This window comes from Motacilla alba, chromosome 2 (assembly GCF_015832195.1).
Source record: "Motacilla alba alba isolate MOTALB_02 chromosome 2, Motacilla_alba_V1.0_pri, whole genome shotgun sequence".
Lineage (NCBI taxonomy): Eukaryota > Metazoa > Chordata > Aves > Passeriformes > Motacillidae > Motacilla > Motacilla alba.
Genome location: NC_052017.1, coordinates 12,989,534 through 13,010,536, shown reverse-complemented (window position 1 = coordinate 13,010,536; position 21,003 = coordinate 12,989,534). Strand labels below are relative to the sequence as shown.

General features: G+C 40.7%; 1 protein-coding gene across 3 annotated transcripts in view; it reads left to right on the top strand.

Moving 5' to 3' along the window:
• Positions 1-2,024: 2,024 nt before the first annotated feature.
• CCNY (cyclin Y) overlaps positions 2,025-21,003 on the top strand; it is a 120,445-nt gene continuing 101,466 nt past the window's right edge. For 2 of the 3 annotated variants that reach the window (XM_038123019.1, XM_038123012.1), the window contains exon 1: positions 2,025-2,487. In XM_038123019.1, coding sequence (XP_037978947.1) covers positions 2,334-2,487 — 154 coding nt within the window. In that variant the 5' untranslated portion in view covers positions 2,025-2,333. The remainder of the gene's footprint in view (positions 2,488-21,003) is intronic. The other variant, XM_038123026.1, reaches the window with a different exon arrangement.

Genomic DNA, 21,003 nt, shown 5'->3' with positions numbered 1-21,003 from the left:
TCTCCATCATTATATGGCCTGTTTTGTTTCAAAGCTTGTGAAAATTGCAGAATTTTAGACAAAAACTGCAAGTTTTGTCTAAGATTTTGCTGCAATAGATTTACAATTGTTACAAGTTTCTAAATAATTAGGGGTTATGAAACGTTTATGCAAAAATATAGTGGGATTGATACTGCAAGGCAACAGTTGCCCAATTAGCATGACCCAAAAAGTACTTAAAAGACAATGGCACTGGTGCCCTAGGAGTAGTCACACAGGTTGAAATAAGCACACGTCCCTGATTCCTACAGGAAGGTGGAATTTAACAGGGCAGCTCAGAAAAGTCTTCCATAGAAACCTCACTAGCTTGAGGTTGATGTGGTAAGCCAGGTGTTTCAGTAACATCTTACTGTTCTCTTGTGTATATATACTGTGATTATTTGATTCTTTAAAAATTCTGTTGAGATTTTCTGACTGATGCTTATGCCCGTTTCAGATTCAACCTACCCTGCTGCCAGGTTAAGGTCAGGCCTGGTCTGAGCAGGCTCAGGCTCAACTGTAAAGCAGATGAGCTGCAGTGGAGGGGCTGGGGTGCCCTTAGCAAGCAATGGCATGGTGGTGGAAGGCATTAGTTACAATGACATCCTCCTAGACAGCATTTCTAAATCAGAGCTCAGCAAAGACTTTCCTTTTGTCTGGATGCAAACTACTGAATACACTGACAGAAAAACGATGCAAAATCTATCCTTAATTTATCTTGAGTTACTCAAACACATAGGGATGGTGTGACTCCAAATCTACTGGTGATGTAACTCCAAATCTACTGCCCATCCATGTTTGGGGAAGGGAGTGTCCCAAAACTAGTTACAGAAGACGTCCCCAAAACAGTTTGATTTTGAAAAAACCTCACATTCTTTTTCTTTCTTCTTGATTCTTTGTATCCCACTAGAGTACATTTGCATCAATAAACATTCAAAAGGTAGTTGAAAATTAAAAATTAGATTTTCTTTGCAATGTGTGATCTGAAAAAGAAAGAAGGATAAAAACTTACAAGTCTTTCATGTAATCATCTGACTTGAGCAGAGCTTGTGAAAACATCAGATATCATGAGATGCCTGATGGATTAAGTAATGGCTCCCTGGACACAAGGCTGTAAGTCAAAGCATCTTTTATAAACACAGAAAAGTGCTTTTCTCTTGTCAAATTATCAGTGTACCCATTCAACTACCATGACTCAGACCTCCAGCAGTCAAGAGATTTGCTTAGATTACAAAGATTTCAAGAAAAAAAAACCCACAACAAAAAAGACTAATGAAAGCCATGCACCATCCCCATCTTTAACATTACTTTGAGTAGGGAAAAAGTGGATTTTGACTGGGAAAGCCCTAAACACGGGGAAGGTGGTACAAAGGGACACTTAACATCCTCCCATTTCTCTGTGGCCTTTATCTTTGGAACAGTCAGTCTACAGGAGACTTCAACAAGTTCCCAAAGAATTCATGCAGTCCCTACAAATCTCTGGGACACCAGTGACTCAGTTTGGATGCGGGTCCCCTCGGCGGGGGCGGGCGCGGGGCCAGCTGGGCTCCGGCCTAGATCCGGGCGGGCCGCGTGTCCCCGGGAGCTCGGGGGGTTCCGCGGAGCCCCCGGGCCAGCGGTGCGGCCTCGGCCCGGCCGGGCCCCTGAGGGGAAGGGAGCAGCGCCCGCCGCCTCCGGCACCAGCGTGCTGAGCTCCGGGCTGTGGCAGAGGGTCCGCGCCCTGTGAGGGACGCTCGAGTGAGGAGGGCCGGGGACCCCAGGGGCCAGCGCGCCGGGCTCAGGGGGGAACTCCGTCGGTGGCTGCCGGGGCGGCCCCTCGGCCGAGCCGGGCTCCGCCGCCGCTCCCGCAGCCCGCCCGGCGGGAGGCGTCACCGCCCGCTTGAACCGGAACCGGTTCGCGGGGGCCGCCCGGGGCGGCTGCTGCTGCCGCCGCCGCTGCCGCTGCTGCGGTGTCGCTGCCGCGGAGGCTGCGGCGCTGCCGCGTGGGTGCGTGCGCGGAGCGGGCCCGGCGGCTGCGCGGGGGCGGGGGAGGATGGGGCTGTGCCCCGGCGGGCCCCGCGCTGCCCGCCCGCGGAGGAGGGCGGCTTAGCTGCCGCAACCCACGCCGGCGGGCCGCGCTGCGGGGCCGCCTCCGCGGATGAGCCGCCGGGGGGAACCGCCGGCGAGTGCAGCCGCAGGGCGCCGCAGCCGCCGCCTCCTCCCCCGCCGCCGCTCCCTCTTGTCGCCGCTGCCGCCCATGGCTTCCCGCCACCCCCGCTGACCGGCCGCCCCTCGCCTCCTCCCGAGCCGGGCCGGGCCGGGGCCGGGCAAAGAAGATGGGGAACACCACGTCCTGCTGCGTCTCCTCCAGCCCCAAGCTGCGCCGGAATGCCCACTCTCGGCTGGAGTCCTACCGCCCCGAGGCCGAGCTGAGCCGGGAAGACACGGGCTGCAACCTGCAGCACATCAGCGACCGGGAGAACATCGACGGTGAGCGCGGGCGGGCGCCCCGGGCAGCCCCCGCAGCCCTTCCCCTCCCCTCCGCTCCCTGCGGCGGGCACGGCTCTGCCCCGGCCGCTCCCCCGCGGGTGGGGCCGGGCCGGCCGGTCCCGCTGCCCCGGCACCGTGTCCCTCCGGGCCGCCGCGGACGGTGCTGGTCCCTGCGCCCGCGGGGCTCGCGGGGATGCCGCGGTACATTCCGCCTCCGGAGCCGCTCCTGTCCCCGGGGAGAGCTGTGCGGGACCCTTCCAGCGGGGGCTGGGAGCATCCTCGCACCGCGCCGCATCCTCTGGCAGGGTGCAGTTTTGCAGCCCCGGGTCTGCGGTGCCGAGACCCTTCGCCCTTCAGAGCATCGTGAGGTGACATTACGGGCAGTCCCGGCGGGCTCGGACACCGAGGCTCGGCTGTGGCCCGGGGGAGCGTCCCTCGCCCTTGGCAGGGCTGGCTGTGCCGAGCTCACGTCACCTGCCGGGATGTCACCTGCCAGGCCTCTGCAGGGGTGAGCGTTTAAAGGACAAACCCTGCCAGCGATAAAAGTGGGAGAAATGTTTCCCATGACAACCTTCTCTTCCAGTGACTTTTTCTTCCGTTACTGTCATGATGAGGCGCAGTGCTCATCATGAATACTGCCTTGCCCTCTCTTTCTCTGCAGAGATATTAAAAAAGCCATGTTCCTGTTGGTTTAGTCGTGACTGAATGTGGTGCCATTCGCGCCGGTCGGAAAACAGCTTTATTTTAAAGATGTGGGCTGAGTTAATGTATACATGTAATTTAGTTTTTGATTAGCTGAAGTATTTAGTCCTAAAACTTTACTTGCTAAAAGGTCAGCTATCTCATGGGTTTGTTCACTGAACTGCTTTTGGTAGAAAGCCAGAAAGAAGGACTTTGGTGCCCTTCAGTTTGCCATCCACATTTTTTTCACAGCTTATTACATTGTGATTTTAGTGCAGAATTCAGTGTTCTGTCGCTTCTTGACACTGGTAAAGTTGTGAATCCCGTGGAAGCATATAGGTACCCTCACTGGTTTCTTTCAGTGAGGTACATTCTAGAAATAAGAATGTTTTTCAGATGTCTTTGCTACATGCAGCTGAAAAATGGATTGTAACAGGATCAGTAGGTGGAAAAAATACGTAATGGTCTGATCTGAGAAAGCTAGGGAGATGAAAGAACCAATTGTTGATCTGTGAATGATTAATTCTTCCAGCATCAGTGGTGTGCAGTGTAGCAGGATGCAGCTCTCTCTGATGGTACGGATTTCTCCATCTATAACAACACAGGCTGCAGTAAACTTTTTGGTCAGAGATGTGTGGGTTTTGTGCCTTGTTCTCAGTGTGCTTTTTTTTTAACAGATGGTAAGAAATGCTGTGATGGAAATAGTAAGTGCATGTGTAGTTGTTAAAATATACATACAATGCAGATAGGTTATTGCATCTTAGTAGATATTTACAGTAGATATTTGCAGTAGATTTAGATATTATATAAAATACCTAACCCAGGAGATCTTTATTGGTTGGTGGTTTCATTTGTTGCGTCAAGGTACGTGTGTGTTCTGTCTCTCTTCTTTAAACTGTGGCATGTGTCAAGTGTAGAATTGTAACCTGTTGTTAGAACACACAAAACACCTCATGCATTATTTATTTTTACATTTTGTTGGTTTTCATCTGGGACAATTGTCAGTGCAATGACACAGTTTCAGATGGGCAAACTGTCTTCAAAATTGTGCACAAACAGTTATGAGTTTCCTTTTTATGCTTTACTCTGCTCTTGGCCCTTTTTATGGATAGAGTCAGAGAAGTAAGTTTTCACTGGGGAGACTGATGGGTAATAGATGTCTATACATTCAAAACAACTGGACAGACTGGGATAAAACAACTTTCTGAAGTGTGCTTAGTTGCAGGTCATGGAGTCATGCTCATTGATGGTCTCTTGGTTAAAGGTGATGACTGAGTATTAAATCTAATAGGGTGATTATTTGTTTCTGAAATTTTATTTTGTATTAGACTAGCTATTATGTTTTTCTTGTTAGATTGTTTGAAGTTGTACAGCGTTTATGGATGTGACATTGGGGTGGGAAAAACCCTTCGCAGTAGAGAACTCTGATGATATTTTTGCCATTTTAGACTGAAAGAACAATAGTCCGGTTATCTGTGTTGTGAAGAGAGAATGCTGGATGTTTATTCCTTAGTGTTCCTGCAAGTCATAAGGTTTCTCAAATTGGTAGTGTTCCCAAATGTGCTTTTTTTTTTGTTTTTAATTAAAGAAATGATGACAAAGACTAGTGCACTGAAAGGAAACTTTTTTGACACTTCATTTCTCACTGTTCTTCAAGTGAGAGCACTTCCATCCTGCTTGGATATATATGTCAGTGACAGGTCTCAAAGTGCAAATTTGTGTCTCTAACAAGCATTTACTTGGTCACTGGTACTTTTAGGAACTGTAAAAATTATGTCATGCAGTGCCTGAGTTACTGTGTTTTGTGTGGAAGTTGTTTTCATGCTCATACTGATGGAAATTCAGGAAACATTTTATTTTTTGAAGTGGGTAAAGCTACTTGAATAAATCAACAACTTTTAGAACCTTTAAATCAGCTGTGGGCTGTTTTAAGCTTTTAAGAGATGTGTGGTTTTCACTGTTCCAGGCCCTGTTTCTGGCAGTATGAAAGGGAGGAAAAAAAAAGGGGGGGGGGGGTGTCAAATCTTAGAGTAATTTAACTAGAAATTTTAGTACTAGTGGAACTCTTTGACATCTGCCTATGTACTTCATAAGGAAATACTCATCAAATCTGCCTTCAAAATCATGCTTTTGAATTTTCTAATTCAAGTTCCATATCCAATCCACTAGTAGTTTTTCAAAGAACAGGTGGAGAAATTATTTTCCAGTAGGAATTGGTTTTATAACCAAATACCTCTACATCACTGTTACTTTGCCAGAAAAATCTCAATTGCTGTAATATCTTACAGCTGTTTGTAAATTGGTATCTGGAGGAGAAGGGGAATTTGGAAAGGGTTTTGATGAGGAGGAATTTATCAAGAGACTTATTCTGGAGAATAGCCATGTTGAATTTACCTCTCTTCCTCTTTTTTCTTCCCCTCAAATTTCTAAGAAGGTAGTGGACTTCTACAAAAATCCACATATGCAAAATTGCCTCTCTGAATATTGTGCAGTCACCAGAATGCTTTCTTTTTGTTTGTTTCTGAATGCTTTTTTGTTTATTTTGTTGTTAGTTTCTACAGGCCCATGATAATGAAGAACACTTGACAGATTTTTAATGTTTTTCTCTTTTGAGGAAGGGCAAGAAGGTAACTGTAACAAACAGAGATTACCTTCTGGTTTTGATGATTTATTACTTAGGGTGAGCTTCTACATTTTTCAGTGCTTCACTTTTAGAAGTTTACTTTAAAAAAAATTGTGGCAGTGGATGCAAACTTGTAGATTCCTACATCTGCTTGCCATCAAAACCTCTTTTACAGCAGTTAATGGCAGCCATAAGTAAAAATGGTTGAGACCTTTATGTGCCAGATTCTGTATCTCTTTTGATGCAAACTTTGGCCTGTGCAAGCCGTGGAAGCAGCTTGGTGTACGCGTTGTGTGAGTCCTCGCTGGCTGGGCTGGCCATAGCCCAGGCTCCGCTTGCTCTGTGCCTCAGCAAGGCACAATCAGAGCCAGTGGTGCTTGAACTTGGGAAATGTGCTCGGGTGTGATTCCTCTGTTTGAAGCATGATTTCTACAGTCAGCTTTTTCAAGTAAGGAGCTGTAGTGAGAGGGTGAAAGGGAACGTCTTACCACAAATATGATGGTGTGAAGCAAAGCTGATAGCTTACAATGAAACTGGCCAAAAAGCTGTTCTTGAAACAGAGACTAGATGGAGAGTTCCTAGGCTGTTTCAAGAAAAGATGGTTCTTAATGTTCAGCCTCTCCCCTTTTTTTCCCTTCACTCCACAAAAATCAGATTTATTTTTTCCCTTCTTTGTAAACTTCTGCTAGGTCATACATTGCTAGCTCAGATAATGCCCTGTGCAACTGTGCATCACTGATAAACCTTTTCAGCCCTTTTCATGATGGGTCAATCATGTTAAATTTTTAAATTTTTTGCTGCATAATGCACAGGCTCTTAAGAATGGACTGCTTTTTAAAAAGCCATTTATTTGTTCATTTATGTTTGGTTTTTTCCTCTAGCTTTTTGGAACTCGCATAAGAGGGTCTCTGGCATGGGATTAGTTACTATTTGTGTATTTCTTGTCTGCTGGGTTTTATAAGAATTACAAGATTTTAGCAAAATAGAAGGAAGTTTTAAGATGTCTGCCCCATATACCTAATGGAATTTTGCTGAAAGGGAATAGTGGTGTTTTCAAGAGCTAGGGCATGATGGGTTGCACATTGTGAAGGAACTGACCTACTTCACAAAAGTCAAGACATAAGCATTTCAGAAGCAAATTAACCATCTAGTGTGCTGCACACCGACATTCTGCTAAACATGAATTGTAAAAAGATAGCCCTTCTTTAAAAATAAAGTCTATTTGGTTTACAGAAAATTCTCTTTCAAAAAATGTTCTTGTTCCTTTAGCCAGAACTCCAGCACAGAGGTGATCTACGTGTTTTTCAGTACTACTGTTTAGGTATTTGGTATTTGGCATTATCTACCTAAGCATTTGTCAGAGGTCATGTATCAAGGTACCCCTGTATTCTGATGTATCAAAAAATTAAAAATGCAGCCTGCTGTGGCCCACACTGGTGAACCTAGGCCTAGATTGCACCTTGCTAGTGATGCCTCCTGCACATCTTTCTTTTTTCTTCTGTTACCAGCCTCGTCTGGTTATTCTGTCTGTGTCCTGCTTCTCCTAAGAGACACCATCGTGTTGTACAAAGCCTTCCTAAAACCTCATTTTTACATTGTTCACATCAAACCAGTAAATTTACACCTTGACTGAAGTCAGTATTTTCATATTTATCTGCAGAAGCTTTCAGAGGCGCACGTTCTAAGACTAGTCATATATGAACTTATCTCTGAGAAATTTTATTAATGCCTGCCATCTATTTAATATCTTTGAAAGTGAGTTATACAGTCTTGTCTGGGTAAATGGGTACTTGAAACAGAAGGACAAAACTTAAAATTATAGGTGTCAGAAAATGGAAGGACTACTGTATTTTGAGTTGTTTTGGATATTTTTGAATTTATATTTGGATTTTTTTTCCTTGGGTTTTATAATAAGAATAATGTATTTAAAAGGAATGAAAACCTCTTCACTGTGTGGTCATAGCTGGTTTACCTAATTTTAGGTGCTTACTGAAGGTTTTTCAGACTTCCAGGGTATGTTTACTGCATCTTCAGGCCTTGCTCAGTTCAGATGATGCAAAAACCAGTACTGGTGGGACACCTCACAGCAGCTTACTGATACTGTGAAAGCCTTTTTCTAGCTGCTCTTGTATCCTGAGGCTGGAAGGGGAATACGTGAGCAATGTCTGGCACTACCTGATGGCTGTCCTTGTCCTTGTCCTGCCAGCCAGCTGCACATCAGACATAGTCTAAATATCTTCCTTGCTTAACATCTTTGCAAGAGTATGAAATACGCTTTGCAAACTGAAAGCATATATATTATAGCTTTTCTCTGAGCTTTCAGTGTAGAAATGAATCAACATTACTTTTGCTTCTTTTCCATTCCTTTGGACTTGGATAAATAGAGCTTCCAAGATTTATTAATTTTCTATGTGCATTCTGACATATAGAGTGATCTTTTCCACTTCATCCTGCAGAGTATTTAATATATGTGCCATACCTCCCTGAAATGTATGTGAAGAGCTAGTAAGCATTAATAAATCTTTTAAATCTAGAAGTATGGATGGAATATTTCAAGCAGTATGCATAGGTGGTTCCTTCACTGGAGTAGTTACTACTTCCTGTATCTTCTGTAAGAAGAACAGGCAGTTTGTAAGGAGTTTTATCTCCTTACAAACCGACTTTAAAAGCAAATATTCCAGAATTGCTGAAATGGACTGTTGGGATGTTAATTTCCTTAGGTGAAACTTTTTGCAAAATTGACCAAAGTTCAGAGATGATTTTACTGAGCTCAACTTAAACTAGCTTTTGTTGCTGGTTTTGTAGGTCCCAGTAGGAGCATCACCAACTCTTGTGCTGCTTCTGGGACTGTTTTAAATTTGGAGCTCTCAGTAGCTTGAACTGGGTTGAGAAAGAACTTAGTCTTCAGGCCAAAGCTCCTGCTTGTAATCCTTAACTAGCATAGAAGCTGGCTAAAGAGCCATGGTTGGCATTAATGGAAAATTGCTAGTGAAAACTGGTTGGACAATTTGCACAAAGTCCTGGTTTTCCCCCCTTTTGTTTTAATTTGTTTGTTTCCTTTCTGTTCATGCTTATAACATTTTGGGCCTGCAAATTGAAAAGGATTTTTTAGATCATTCAGCTAAGACAAGATTCTGACTGAAGTCGATTCCTATTTATTTACTTCTCTCTTTATTTCTTTGGAAATTAATACTATTTCTTTTAAGTCAGGGTGATGCTGTAACCATGTTGCTGAAATACCTTTGGTATGCCATCAGTAGGTGCAGTTTGCACTGCAAAACTGTGTCCTCTTCCTGTAGCTTATGGTGGTTTGAACAATATGTATCAATAAAGTCAATGTTTTTGATGCTGTGAGTGGCACTTTATTACTGTCTTTGTTGGCATGAAAATGTTGCAGAAAACTGCAATAGTTGAATGCTCAGACAAGGTTATGGAATAGAGCTAATCCCAAGATTTAAAATGGATTTTCATACACCTTATGTGACATTTCCCATGCTCTTTTCTACTGTGATTCTTAGAGGGAGAATCTGCACTGTGATATCCTTCTCTCCACAATCAGAAGAGTCAGCCTTACTACTGACTCCTAATTTTCTTTTAATAAAAACCCACCCAGCCTTAGTTAAAAAAGTTGTATCTCAAACTTTTGGCTTGCTTATCTTTTTTTGTCTGCTAAATGATTCTTAGCTGTGGCTGAGATCCAGAAGATATCAGATGGGAAATGAAAGTATTTACTTTCAACAGTATTGAAACCAATATGAGAATGTGTTGAAATTTTAAAAGATTGTTTTCTTTGCTGTGTTGGTATTTCATTAAGAGTGGGAATTGATGAATTGTTCCTTCATCTGAAAGTTGGATTGTAAGGAGGCAAAACTTACAGAAGATACAGAGTACTCCAGGGCTTTGTAAAGTCAGGCTACACAAAGTGTTGTGATAAAGGTGCAGTGTTACTAAATGAAGATGCAAGACCTAATGATAGGGTTTTTTTTTTCTAGATTCATAATTGGATCCAGAATTTAGAATTACCTGCATGCTTAAAATTGTTTCTGTTCTGCATTTTATCCCTGCACATCAGTATTCTGGGAAGTGGTACCTTTTTGTTGCCATGTTGTTATTTGTTTTATGACACCTTAAGGGACACTTCCAACTGAAAAAGATACTTATTACTGTCTTTGTTCCTGGAAAAAAATACATTCATTTCAGATACCGAAAGTAGTACAGCATGGGAAAGAAACCGTGCTTGGTCAGCAAAGATATTTTGCATTGATATCCTACACTTTTTCACCTCTGTGCAAGCTCTTTATGGAGGGGGTAATTTAGGAATTGTCAGTAGATGAGGCTGTGTATGTGAAATGACTGACAGCAGTCATGCTTTTGTGCTATTTATCAATAGTTTAATTTTAAAGCTAAGTATACGGTGGTTTCTTTATCCTCCTTCCTGACCTTCCTATGGAAGAACATTGCATTAGATTAGAAGATCCAAAGTTTTAGAAAGGGAATTGTAGCTGATCCTGAACACAGCAGACCATGCTTCCCTGCTTTGTCTAAAAGAAGCTTTCAGGCTGTGGTCAGTGAGCTTTACAAGCAGTTATTACATCTGTGAAGTACTTGGTGAGCTGTGTTGTTCTGTAAAGTAATGCAAGTGATCTAAAGACCTTGAAGAAGGTCTTTCAACATTTGAAATTATTTAGATCTCTTCATTCCTAGGCTCATTTTAGGAATTTTAGATCTCATCTGTTTTTCTAGTTTGAAAAAAGTTGTCTCTGTGTTATACATGCAGTTTTCATTCAGTAAACTGTAGTCTCTACTAATTTGGTGTGGGTCTCCCCCCACTTCCTCCTCTTCAAAGAATGCTGTTAGAATAACCATGTGAAATACAGGTTGGAAAAAGAAGAAGTTACATTTAATCCTAAAAGAAATTTTGATTTCCAGACAGTTGGTTTGCTTATTATAGAACTGCAGTTTCCCATGTGTTTGGGAGGTAGAACCACAGCTATTAGGAATTGGGATCTTTAAAATCTCTTTTTATTCCTGTTTGTTCTTTTTTCTCTTTATTTTGGAGAACTTTGAAAGACTCATTTTTTTTATTAATTAAGTTTATGAAATATATAACTGAAATCAACAGAGTTAAAATTCATAATAATAAGTCCAGTGGCAGAATATTTTCCCTAACAATTCATAGCATTATTCTGCTTTGTTTGTAATTAGGGACAAAACGGTTTCAGATTTTATTAGAAAGAATTTTATTTCTAGTTGCTGGCAAAGTTTCAACTGTTGCTACAGGCGGACCTTAAATCTATTGAATCTCCAAACTCAGTAAAATCTGTTGAGGATGATCTTTAATGTGAAATTCTCTGCCTATGCACTATCACTTTTAAAATAAGGATTGTAATTAACCACTTGACACAGTTGTTGATACATGTGGTTTGAAATCCTAGTATTTCCATTTTTAAATAGTAATCAATGATTCTTTTATTTGCATTTGGAGTGAACAGTTCCTGAAAAAGGATTCTGAAATTAAGATACATGAGCTTTTTTCTGGTTATGATATTTCTTGTTAAAATCATACGCAGAAGATTTCAAAGTTCAGATAGTAAAATAAACATCAGGGTAAAATCCAGTTTCACAAGTGAACAGCAAGATCTTTTGAACATGCCTGTGCTCTGAGCTGTGTGTCAGTCCCACCTGATGCTCCCTGTGAATGCACAGCTCTCAGTGGCACCTTCCTGGAGCGGGTTGTTGTGACTGTTCCTGGCTGGCAGAAATCCATATGCATTTATTCAGTCAGTCAGTGGAGGTTGAAAGTGTGTGAGGAGTTTGGAAGTGCAATTGTGTTTTAAGCTTTCAAATCACACTTCTGCAGCTAAATGTCCTCCTTTCTTTTAGGATAATTCACTCGGGGTAAGTGTCTAGAATGCTGCATTCACAATATACAGTTACTCCCTCTGTGTCAGTCATAGGAATTGTAATTGTATGGAGGATTTTCTGTACTTTTTCATGGGATTAAGGACAGGAAGGATTCCTGTAACTGAGATGGTCTTAGAGATCAAGTCTGTGATAAAAAGAATAAGTAGGAGAGATTTAACTGTTTGTTTCATGGAGAAGAAGAAAACAATACTGCCTTTGAAAGCTTAAGGAAACAAAAAAAAATTTCAAATTCCATATATAAGCAGTGATGCAAATTCTAAATCTAGAAAGTCGTTTCCCTGGGCAAAAATGGATATTTAAGTGAAGGGGACAGTGCCAAGTTAAATTTGACTGGAAATGAATGTTTTGTGAAAAGTAAGCTCTCGACATTAAATCACATTTCTTTAAAAAATATTATGGTAAAGAATTATTTTTGTAACAAATATTTGAGTCCCAGTTCATGCAATCCAAACGATGAGGTTTGATATTACTACATGAGAACCTGAACCTGTATTGTACAACTGCTCTCGTATTTTCACATATTTGGTTGTGGGTATTTTTTTCTTTTTTTTTCTCCTTACTGCATGTTTTAATTTTTGAATCTAAATTTGCAGTTCAACAGCAGTGAAATTATGTATGATTGTGGGTAGAAAAGGAGAAGAGAACTAAAGGAGCCACTTCCATAGTTCTTTTGTCTCTGATTTTGTGTTGGTTATCTCAAAATGGGCTCCCATAGATGTACCAATGTATTTGTTGGTGTAGGGAAAAAGCAAGTGTACTCATACAGCCTGTACAGGGTGGTTATTCCAGTCAGGGATGGTGCTGGCACTGTGGCTGCTGCCAGGCCTTGGTGCTGCAGAGAAGGAGCTGGCAGTGGGATCCTTGCACCAAGGAAGGGTTTGTACAGCATGGCCTGGCCATGGCCCCTGTGCCCCTGTGTCCTCCTGGCCCTGTGCCCGAGTGTCCTCCTGCCCCTGTGTCCTCCTGCCCCTGTGCCCGAGTGTCCTCCTGCCCCTGGTGGCTGAGGTCAGCTCAGGCCTGCTCTGGTGCTGGGTAGCTGGTGCAAACCCAGTGTGCCGTTTGTCCTTGGGGTATCTGTGAGGTTCAGGAAGCTCTGGGCTTTGGTAGAAGAGCAGGCTGCAGTTAGGTAGCAGATTCTGCCCCCAGTTATTTTATTTTTGTGTGTGTGTGTGATTGGTCTTGAATGGAAACTTTGTTCTTAAGGTCTTATGTTTAACGAACGTATTGGAATATAATGTTTTAAGAGTAAGAAGTTTATGGTTTTTTGGCATGTTACTAGTACAATGGTATAAGCAGCTTTGAGCTGAGAGATAAATATATTCCTTTTTGATCATTCTTCCAATGATTTTTGATGATTCCTCCATCCTTGTTGTTTTACCAAGACTGTCTGATTTTTATCTCCTTTTCCCTCTTCCCCTTTTTTTTGTGTAACTGTCATAATCTGCCTTACTTGCCTCCTGCCTGTGCTCAGCACAACCTTCTACCCACACCACACAGACATCTTGTCCCTGGTCTCACCTCCTCTTACTTGGCCCCTTCTGTTTCACGGTTCTTTTTGAGTGATGAGAAGTGCACAACAATTACAGTTTGTTCTAGAGCCAGGTCAGTGAAGATTCCGGGGTGGCAGCATAACTGTCAACACTGAATTCAAAGCCCTGTGCTATCTTACATCATGATTTCATTGCAACCTTTCCTGCACATTCCTACTTTCCTCCCTCTCCTACATGTTTTACAGACAAGCAAATAGTCCTTGTTCTCTTGGATCTGTGTGATGGATATCCACAAATTGGTAAGATTGCTCTGTTTCTGCATTGTGTCTTTGGACTTCCCAGTGCATTTTAATATCTGTATTTTCTTCGTATCTTTTGGAGATGTGTGTTTTATGATGAAGGCATGTCCTGAATTACAGTTTGGGATAACAAATAACCCATAGTGCATGAGTTGCAATTCTTAAAATAGGCTGTGAAGCTGTGTAGGTTTTTTTCTTTTTGAGGAGTATGGAATGCGTATGCACTGTTTTCTTCTGAATAAAAAGCTGAAAAGAGAATTAGTCGGTAGGAGTCTTAAGATCTGCATTTCATAGAAGAATTTCCTGGTAATTACCATCTTTGTAATTGATACTCTGCCCATTATTCAATGTGTCCAGCTGTATGTAAATCTTCTCTTACCATGTGTTTTTGCATTTCTTTCCTCATGCAAATGAAGAACCTTCTTGGTTTCTATTAGGGGACTCAAATCTGACTGATCTGGCGTGTCCCAAGTGAAAGACAGGGTCTCTTGCTGGAAAAGGTTTTCTTTCTGTTGAAGGAGTGGGAATGTGCTCGAGCTCAGCATTGCCCAGTGGGATTGGTGGCTGACCTCTATCTGCCCAGGGTTATTTGGCAGATCAGGTGTTGCCCTGGGGGGCTGGCACGGCAGGAAGGGCAGTTGTGCTGTCACTGTGGGTTCCTGGAGTCCAGCCCAGTCCTGTCCTGCCAGGTAGTGGTGGGACCATGTCTGGTACTCTTCCTTGTCTTGCTTTTGTTCGTCTGGGCTCTTGGTCATATGAAGGTTTTTGTTTGTAGGTCAGAAGAGCTCTCTATCCCTGTGGTCTACTTCTAGAAAGTGTTTTGTAGAAGGCTGCTGACATGGTCATGTGTGCTTGCTGTGCTTCCCTTGCTGGCTGTGCCATCATCTCCACCTTCATACTGGTATTGCTGTGCTAATCAAAGCTGGGGGCAATGTCACATGCTAAGTCAGCACACTGTCAAATGTGGCTGTAGCTGTATAACTGGTCTTATTTACGCCATAAAAATTATATTTTATTGCAACTAGATTTCATGAGAGTGTGCTGACTTGCTTGAGCCATTGACAGTTATTACATAGAGGTTTTAATCCTGGTTTTCATTGAGGTAAAATAGCTTTGATGCAGGTGTACCAGAAATAAGCTGTTACAGGTAACTATCAAATGGAGAGTGGTATAATTCCTGATGAAAATGCTTTGGCAGGGCAGCAGCAGTATATAATTAAGTGTGAAGCTTCAGTTCAGCAGTGCATGTAAACTGTATACTCAAGTGCATTGCTGGCTGTAAAACACATTTGCAATGATACTAAAGCATCTAAGCGTGTTGTTATCAAACAGTTAACTCCTATGATAAATTTTCCAACCAGGGCCAATGTGAAAATAAGTCTTGTTGAAGTAATTCAGAGCAAGGAATTTGCTCTTGCCAGACTCTTAGTATTCAGCAAGGCACTTGTTGAAAGAAGATATTGCATCTGATTTCTAAATAGTCCTATTCGTTTCCTATTGCTTGCTGCAGATCTCTTTCCTCAAATAACTAAGGTACTTTTTTCTTTGGATCTGATAGAAAATAATAGGGCAAGTATGCACTGATAAAACTTTATTATTGATGTCTTCTGGAGAATTGGTAACAGCTACTTGTAACTTGGAAAATAATTTTTACCCAGGAGCCTGATTGATGTCTGGGAACATCTCTGTGGCGTCTTTCAAGTAAGATTTGACAATATTTACTTATTGTTTGGAAAGAAACCCAAGACTTTGTCCAAAATGCTAGTTTAATGCCACTGCTAAGTGGCATTACTCTGTCTTGCTGCTTGGGTCTAGTGGTCTTTTTTCACACTCTAAGTTTTTCTTGTATCTTTTTCTTTTGTCTTCTGTTTATCCCTTTTTGGCAGGGTTTATTGTTTTGCCACAATTAAGCTTTCTTATCTTAGCCAGCTGAAGTTATTATCCCGGACTCAGTCATGATAGCATTTTTTGGTGCCATAACTAAACTTGGGGTGTATTTTCTTAATGGAATTTAAAATAGATGGCAGATAAAACTCTGAGTTTCCTTCTGATAATATATAGCAGCTATGTCCAGGCACATGCCTTTTTGTTTTAAATAAATAGCTAGTATATTGGTAGTTAGCATTAATTATTTCCATTAGCTTCATTCTTTGATTAAAAGGGATCATTGTCATCTCCGTGGTGGTACACTGACCTAGTAAACAATGGAGAATCAGAAATTATTTGCAAATGAAGGTTGTTGTTGTGATGAACAGCACTTTATGTGTTCACGCTTGTGCTTATTAGTATATGGGTAACTTATGTGTTTTGAAGCTGAGACAACAGTAAGAAATGTCCTTGGCTCTCTATTTATCAGAAATATGAAATTAAAAAAAAAACAAAAGGATTGGTCATATGAACAAAGAAAGCTGAAAACTATTTGAATATTAAATAATTTGCAAACACTGTGCCTGACTCTTGGGAACAGAATTTATTTTTAAGTTAATATATGTCCTCTTCCCCTTAATGGAAATTCTTTTATTTCCCTGATATTAAAGATTTTTAGAGACAATATCTTGATGCTGCAAGCTAGAATTAAAAATATCAGTTGGCATCTTTCAAGCAAAGCAATCTCCATGTCAACAAGTAATATTTGTGCGAGAATGAAAAGCCCTTAAGCCATGCTAGAAGACTTACAGTGGGTGGGGAAATAATTGTTTTATTCACTGGAACTGCAGACTGTAGTAGAAGTTGCAGCATCCCTAATTTGCTTGTTCCAATACCCTTCCCAGGGAATTTAGTAGAATCACATTTAGGAAAATTTGTCTTTTTATTTTCCAAGGTGATGTATCAAGGAAGCTCTTGAAGTTAGATCTGAGGCTTGGCAGTTCCTTCAGGGTATGGAATTTTTCAGAAGCCTGCAAGATGAGAAGTGGAGAGGTTTTCTGCCAGTTTAGACTGAAGAAAAAGTTAATCTAGTCCTTGTAGTAAAAAGAATTTAATTCTTTGCTTCCTTGAAAATAAAATAATGCTGGAAGATTTCGAATAGATTTTGTTTTAGTTATGTGGTTATTTGGGGTTTTTTTGTGTACATGTACATATGTGTACATGTATTTATGTACGTTTATTTAAAACCCCTCACAACTAAAACATTTTGGTAAAGAAAAGTCAGGGTTCTGTGTGAATGTAGAAACTCTTGGGACATAGATTCCTGCCAGGAACATGTAAATTGAATAGAACTGATAACAGCCAAAGACTCACCTTGCTAATTTCTTTACAACTCTGTACACTGTACAATTGCTCTTCTTGACTTCTATTGTTAGTTCTCAAAAAAAAAAAAAAAAAAAAGAGAGAGGAAAAAAAGATGAGAAATAACCTTCTTGTTTGCACTCAAAACCAAGGTATCCTTTTGGGATTTGGTCTTTAGTTCCTGGCTCATATAGGAGTTCTTCATTCTCACCAGTCCTGGCTGAAAATACCTTCTTCTGTGCTGACTGTGCTGTTAAGATGGGAAGGGCACACACTGAGATGTGCCTTATGGGACCTGCAAGGTGAACAGCATGTGGTGGGCTCACTTGACTGGGATGTATCCAAGAGAAGGTCAGCACCTTTGGTCCTCCTTTGAAGATTAAGTTGGCATTGAATTATACATTTGACTTGCTGTTTTCTTTTAGAGTGAAGTTCAGCAGTGTCTCTACCTGGAGTTTAATTTATAGCTGTTTTGATAATAGCTACAACCTTGACCTGTAGAAAAAATCCTTTCTACCTTTTCAACCACCTGGGTTTTTGCAAAGGACAGAATTTTTTACTGTCTCATATATTTTCTCTGTGAAAGTGTATTTAAAAGGTAGCTGACCAGCTGGTCTCCTGTCTCTGTCTTCAGACTAAGGGTCCATTCCTGCCTCTGTCCTTTTCTGATGAGTATTTGCTATGTGTATATTATGCTAAGATACTCACTAAATGAGACTGACTTTTAGAAAACCAAACCTCTTGATTACTCAAAGTTAAAAAACAAATGCAGAATAAGCCTTCACTAAATTTTATTTCCTTCCAAAAAGTGCCTTACATACTTGTCTTCAAGTGTTGTGTTTGCATATAGCAGAGAATTTGAGAAATCCCAGCTGGCCAAGACAATGTTTCTGACAGCAGCAGCTGCTCAGAGAAAGTGCATTGGACCATCTGCACTGAGCTGTGTTGGAAGAGCCTTACAGAACTGGAGAATACCTGTAAACATTTAAGACAGAGGCAAGAATTACAACTGTCTTTAGATGTGACTCTTTTTTTAAAGGGAAGATAGCACTGGCCTTAAAAAAAAATCCTTGTTTATAAACCTCTGTATTAGATTTGGATTGCTTCTGGTACAGGAAAGTAAGTTTGTCTGTGGGATTGTTTTGGAGTGCCTGTGTTTCCCAGACAGAAGGGCATGTGCTGGAGTCCTGCAGCACTGTGCTGCTGTTTGAGCAGCAGACATCCTTACATATTTGATACTTTACTTTTATAAGGCCTAGGCTGCATTGGTGGTCTAGGAGCACACGGTGACAAGTTTTCTGAGTTGACTAGAATGCTGAAACATGCTAATTATTTTTTGTTTACTTAATTTTATTCTTAAAAAAAATATTTTATAAGGACATCCAAATCAAGTTGAATTTTCAGTGTGAAATATGATTTTAGTGTTTGTGCTGCACAGTTGCATGCCCGTAAAGGCTGATGTTTTATTTGGACTTTAAGGTAGGAGCAAGGGGGCATCTTTCTCAGTCAGCTATGGAAATAGGATAGGCTTTCTGAAACTCAGTAGTTAGCATATTTTAGCCTTGGCCTCCTGATTTCTGAAGGGGCTGTACACAGCCTTATGGTTTCTTTAGGTCTCTTTTTTTTTGCATAGAATGCTGGGAGTGATTTGAATTTTGCATGTCCTGTAATTACACTTTGGTAGGAATGCTGTGGGGTCATGAGCTGTGCTTCACAGTCTGGGTTTTCCTTGCCTAAGCAGTGTGTGAAGGGGAAAAGAAACTGGAAACATGAAACTCTTGTTAACAGTTACAGTTTTGCTGCTCTGTGTTTTGGGGAGCATTGTTAGCATACACTGAAAAGAAAACTGGATTTATATTGGGAAATACATTGCTACTGGGTAAAAGGAAGTGGTTTCTTATAGAAAAGCTGTCTTCCAGAATATATTGCACTTGATTCTATGGGCATCTTTAGTAATTGCAAGAATTACATACTTGAAAGGTAAGTAAAAGTCAGAGGTTAAACTAAAGTTGAGGACTAGCCACCGAGTTGTATGTATCAAGTTTGATGATGCCTTAAACAATAGATTAGGAGGAAAAAAATTCCATCACCACCCCCCCCCCCCCCCCACTGAATTCCATACTGTACTTTTTCACAAGACAGATATTCGAGGAGGAAGCAATATTGCAATTTGAAACCACAGTCAAGTGCTTATGCATTTGTGGTGTTACTGTTTCAGTTCCCCTTCATTTCCAATGAATAGAAAAAACTCCTGAAAGATTGTGTTTCACAGAAAATTAGTGTTCAGAATATTCACTTTACAATAATCAACAGGTGACATCCTACACCATAATTTTTATGGATTTTATCTAAAGCTTATCCAGAACACTGATTAAGAAAATACTTTTACCTTGGAAATTTTTGGTTCAGTTAAATAGAAAATATTTAAGTTTTGTACATGTCTGTTTGCATATCTTGATTTGAAGCCTAATGAGGAACCCATCAGATAAAACCTATTAAATGTAGGTGTCAGTATTTTCAAACTGCCCTGTACCCAGTTCATTTTCTCAGGTTTGAAATTTTGTCCATTTTTAATCTGTTCTGTCATCATTTTTAAGCTGTTTCCAGTCATTACTGAAATTCCAAGAAAGTCTCTACATTGTCTGATGCTTGAGAAGTCTGGATATAAAAGTAAATAGACAGAAGGTGATATTATTCTGTGATCTCTCTGTTGTTGCTTGCTGTTATGTATTTGTAGTCACCGCTTGTGACTTCAGTGATGTCTCAGATGCTCATTTCTGTTTGTTTCCTAAATGAAAATGTTTTTAAACATGTAAGAACCAACCGTTTGGCTTTTTGCCATTTCTTGTATCTAAGATAAGAGAGAACCAGCTGATCAGTACCTCCAGTGCAGGTGTACGGTGTGACATGGGGTATTATTTGGAAAATGGGCATTTCAGCAGTGTCCCTGCCCAGGGCTGTTCTCTGGGGTGGATTCTCTATCTTGCTTTCATTAGATGTGCAGCAGTGGCAGCTGTGTCGGGGACAAGGTACAGCAGCACATGTTGTGTTTCTGCCTGGAAGTGGCTATATTTAATTGATGGATGAACAGTCACAGTCCACTATTGGCAGAAGTCCCGTTATTGTTTTTTTAACTAGAAATTGTTCAGTGATTGGCATTGAAATTCCAATGAGGCAGATGGAAAGGCAGCAGAAGGCTTTAGATTTAACAAAATTGAAGTCTTTGCTTTGGCAAGACTCTCAGTTCTTCTTTCTGTTTTAACTTTGTCATTAGGGAGGGGAAGAATGTTGCTCTAGTTAAAAAAAATAATTTGCAAGCAGGTGTTAATATTGTTAATTCTGGTTTGTGTTGATTCTTTCAGCTGTATCTGCTAACAAAGCTATATAAGCATTTTCTCTGTGAGGCTGCTCTTCTGTCATTTTGATGAGATTAAGTTCTCTCTTTGACTATTAGTATGTAATTCCAGTTTTAACTGTATTGCCCTTGAAATATTATTGATGTATTCATCATAGATTTTCATGCTTAAAAGAAAACGTTCTGTTACTCATGAACACTGCTTGCTTTCTATGTTAGCTGGACTGCCTTGCCTTGTTCTGACTGCTGTGTAGAAAGCCCGATAGACTACTAAAGAATTGTCAGCTTTCTGGATGACTGTTCTTATTTCTGCCTTAGACTACTAAAGAATTGTCAGCTTTCTGGATGACTGTTCTTATTTCTGCCTTGTTTTGAATAGTTAAAATATTCTGGTTTTGAAATGAATATATTTTCAGAAGCTTCTTTTTGCAATTGAAATCCTATTAATTTACTTCCAGTGTTTTCCATGTCGAGTGATCTTTTATAGTCCTCTTGATTATGTATTTTCAGTTTGTCTTTTCTCTATTGTTGTGAGAAAAATGCTCTTTTGCATAGGGTAATTTCACTACGTGATGCTGTGCTCATTCTTACCTTTTTTAAAAAATTGCATAATCCTTCTAGTAACAATGACAATCCATATATATTCCTGCTTGTGTATAAATGTGAATATTCTTAAAATAATGGAGAATGGTTTGGGAGTTTTGGTCATTTATACACTGCAGGATATTGAGAACTAAAGGATACATGTAAATACAGCAAGAGGCCAAAACTATTCTTGTAGGGATTCTAAGCAGATACAGTGTCTCTGTCCCTCCCTGTCTGTGTTACCATTGCTTATTAAATGGTTGATATAGGAAGTTAATATGGATGAATATTTAGAAAATAGAGACATCACCTTGAAATGTAAATGTGCTA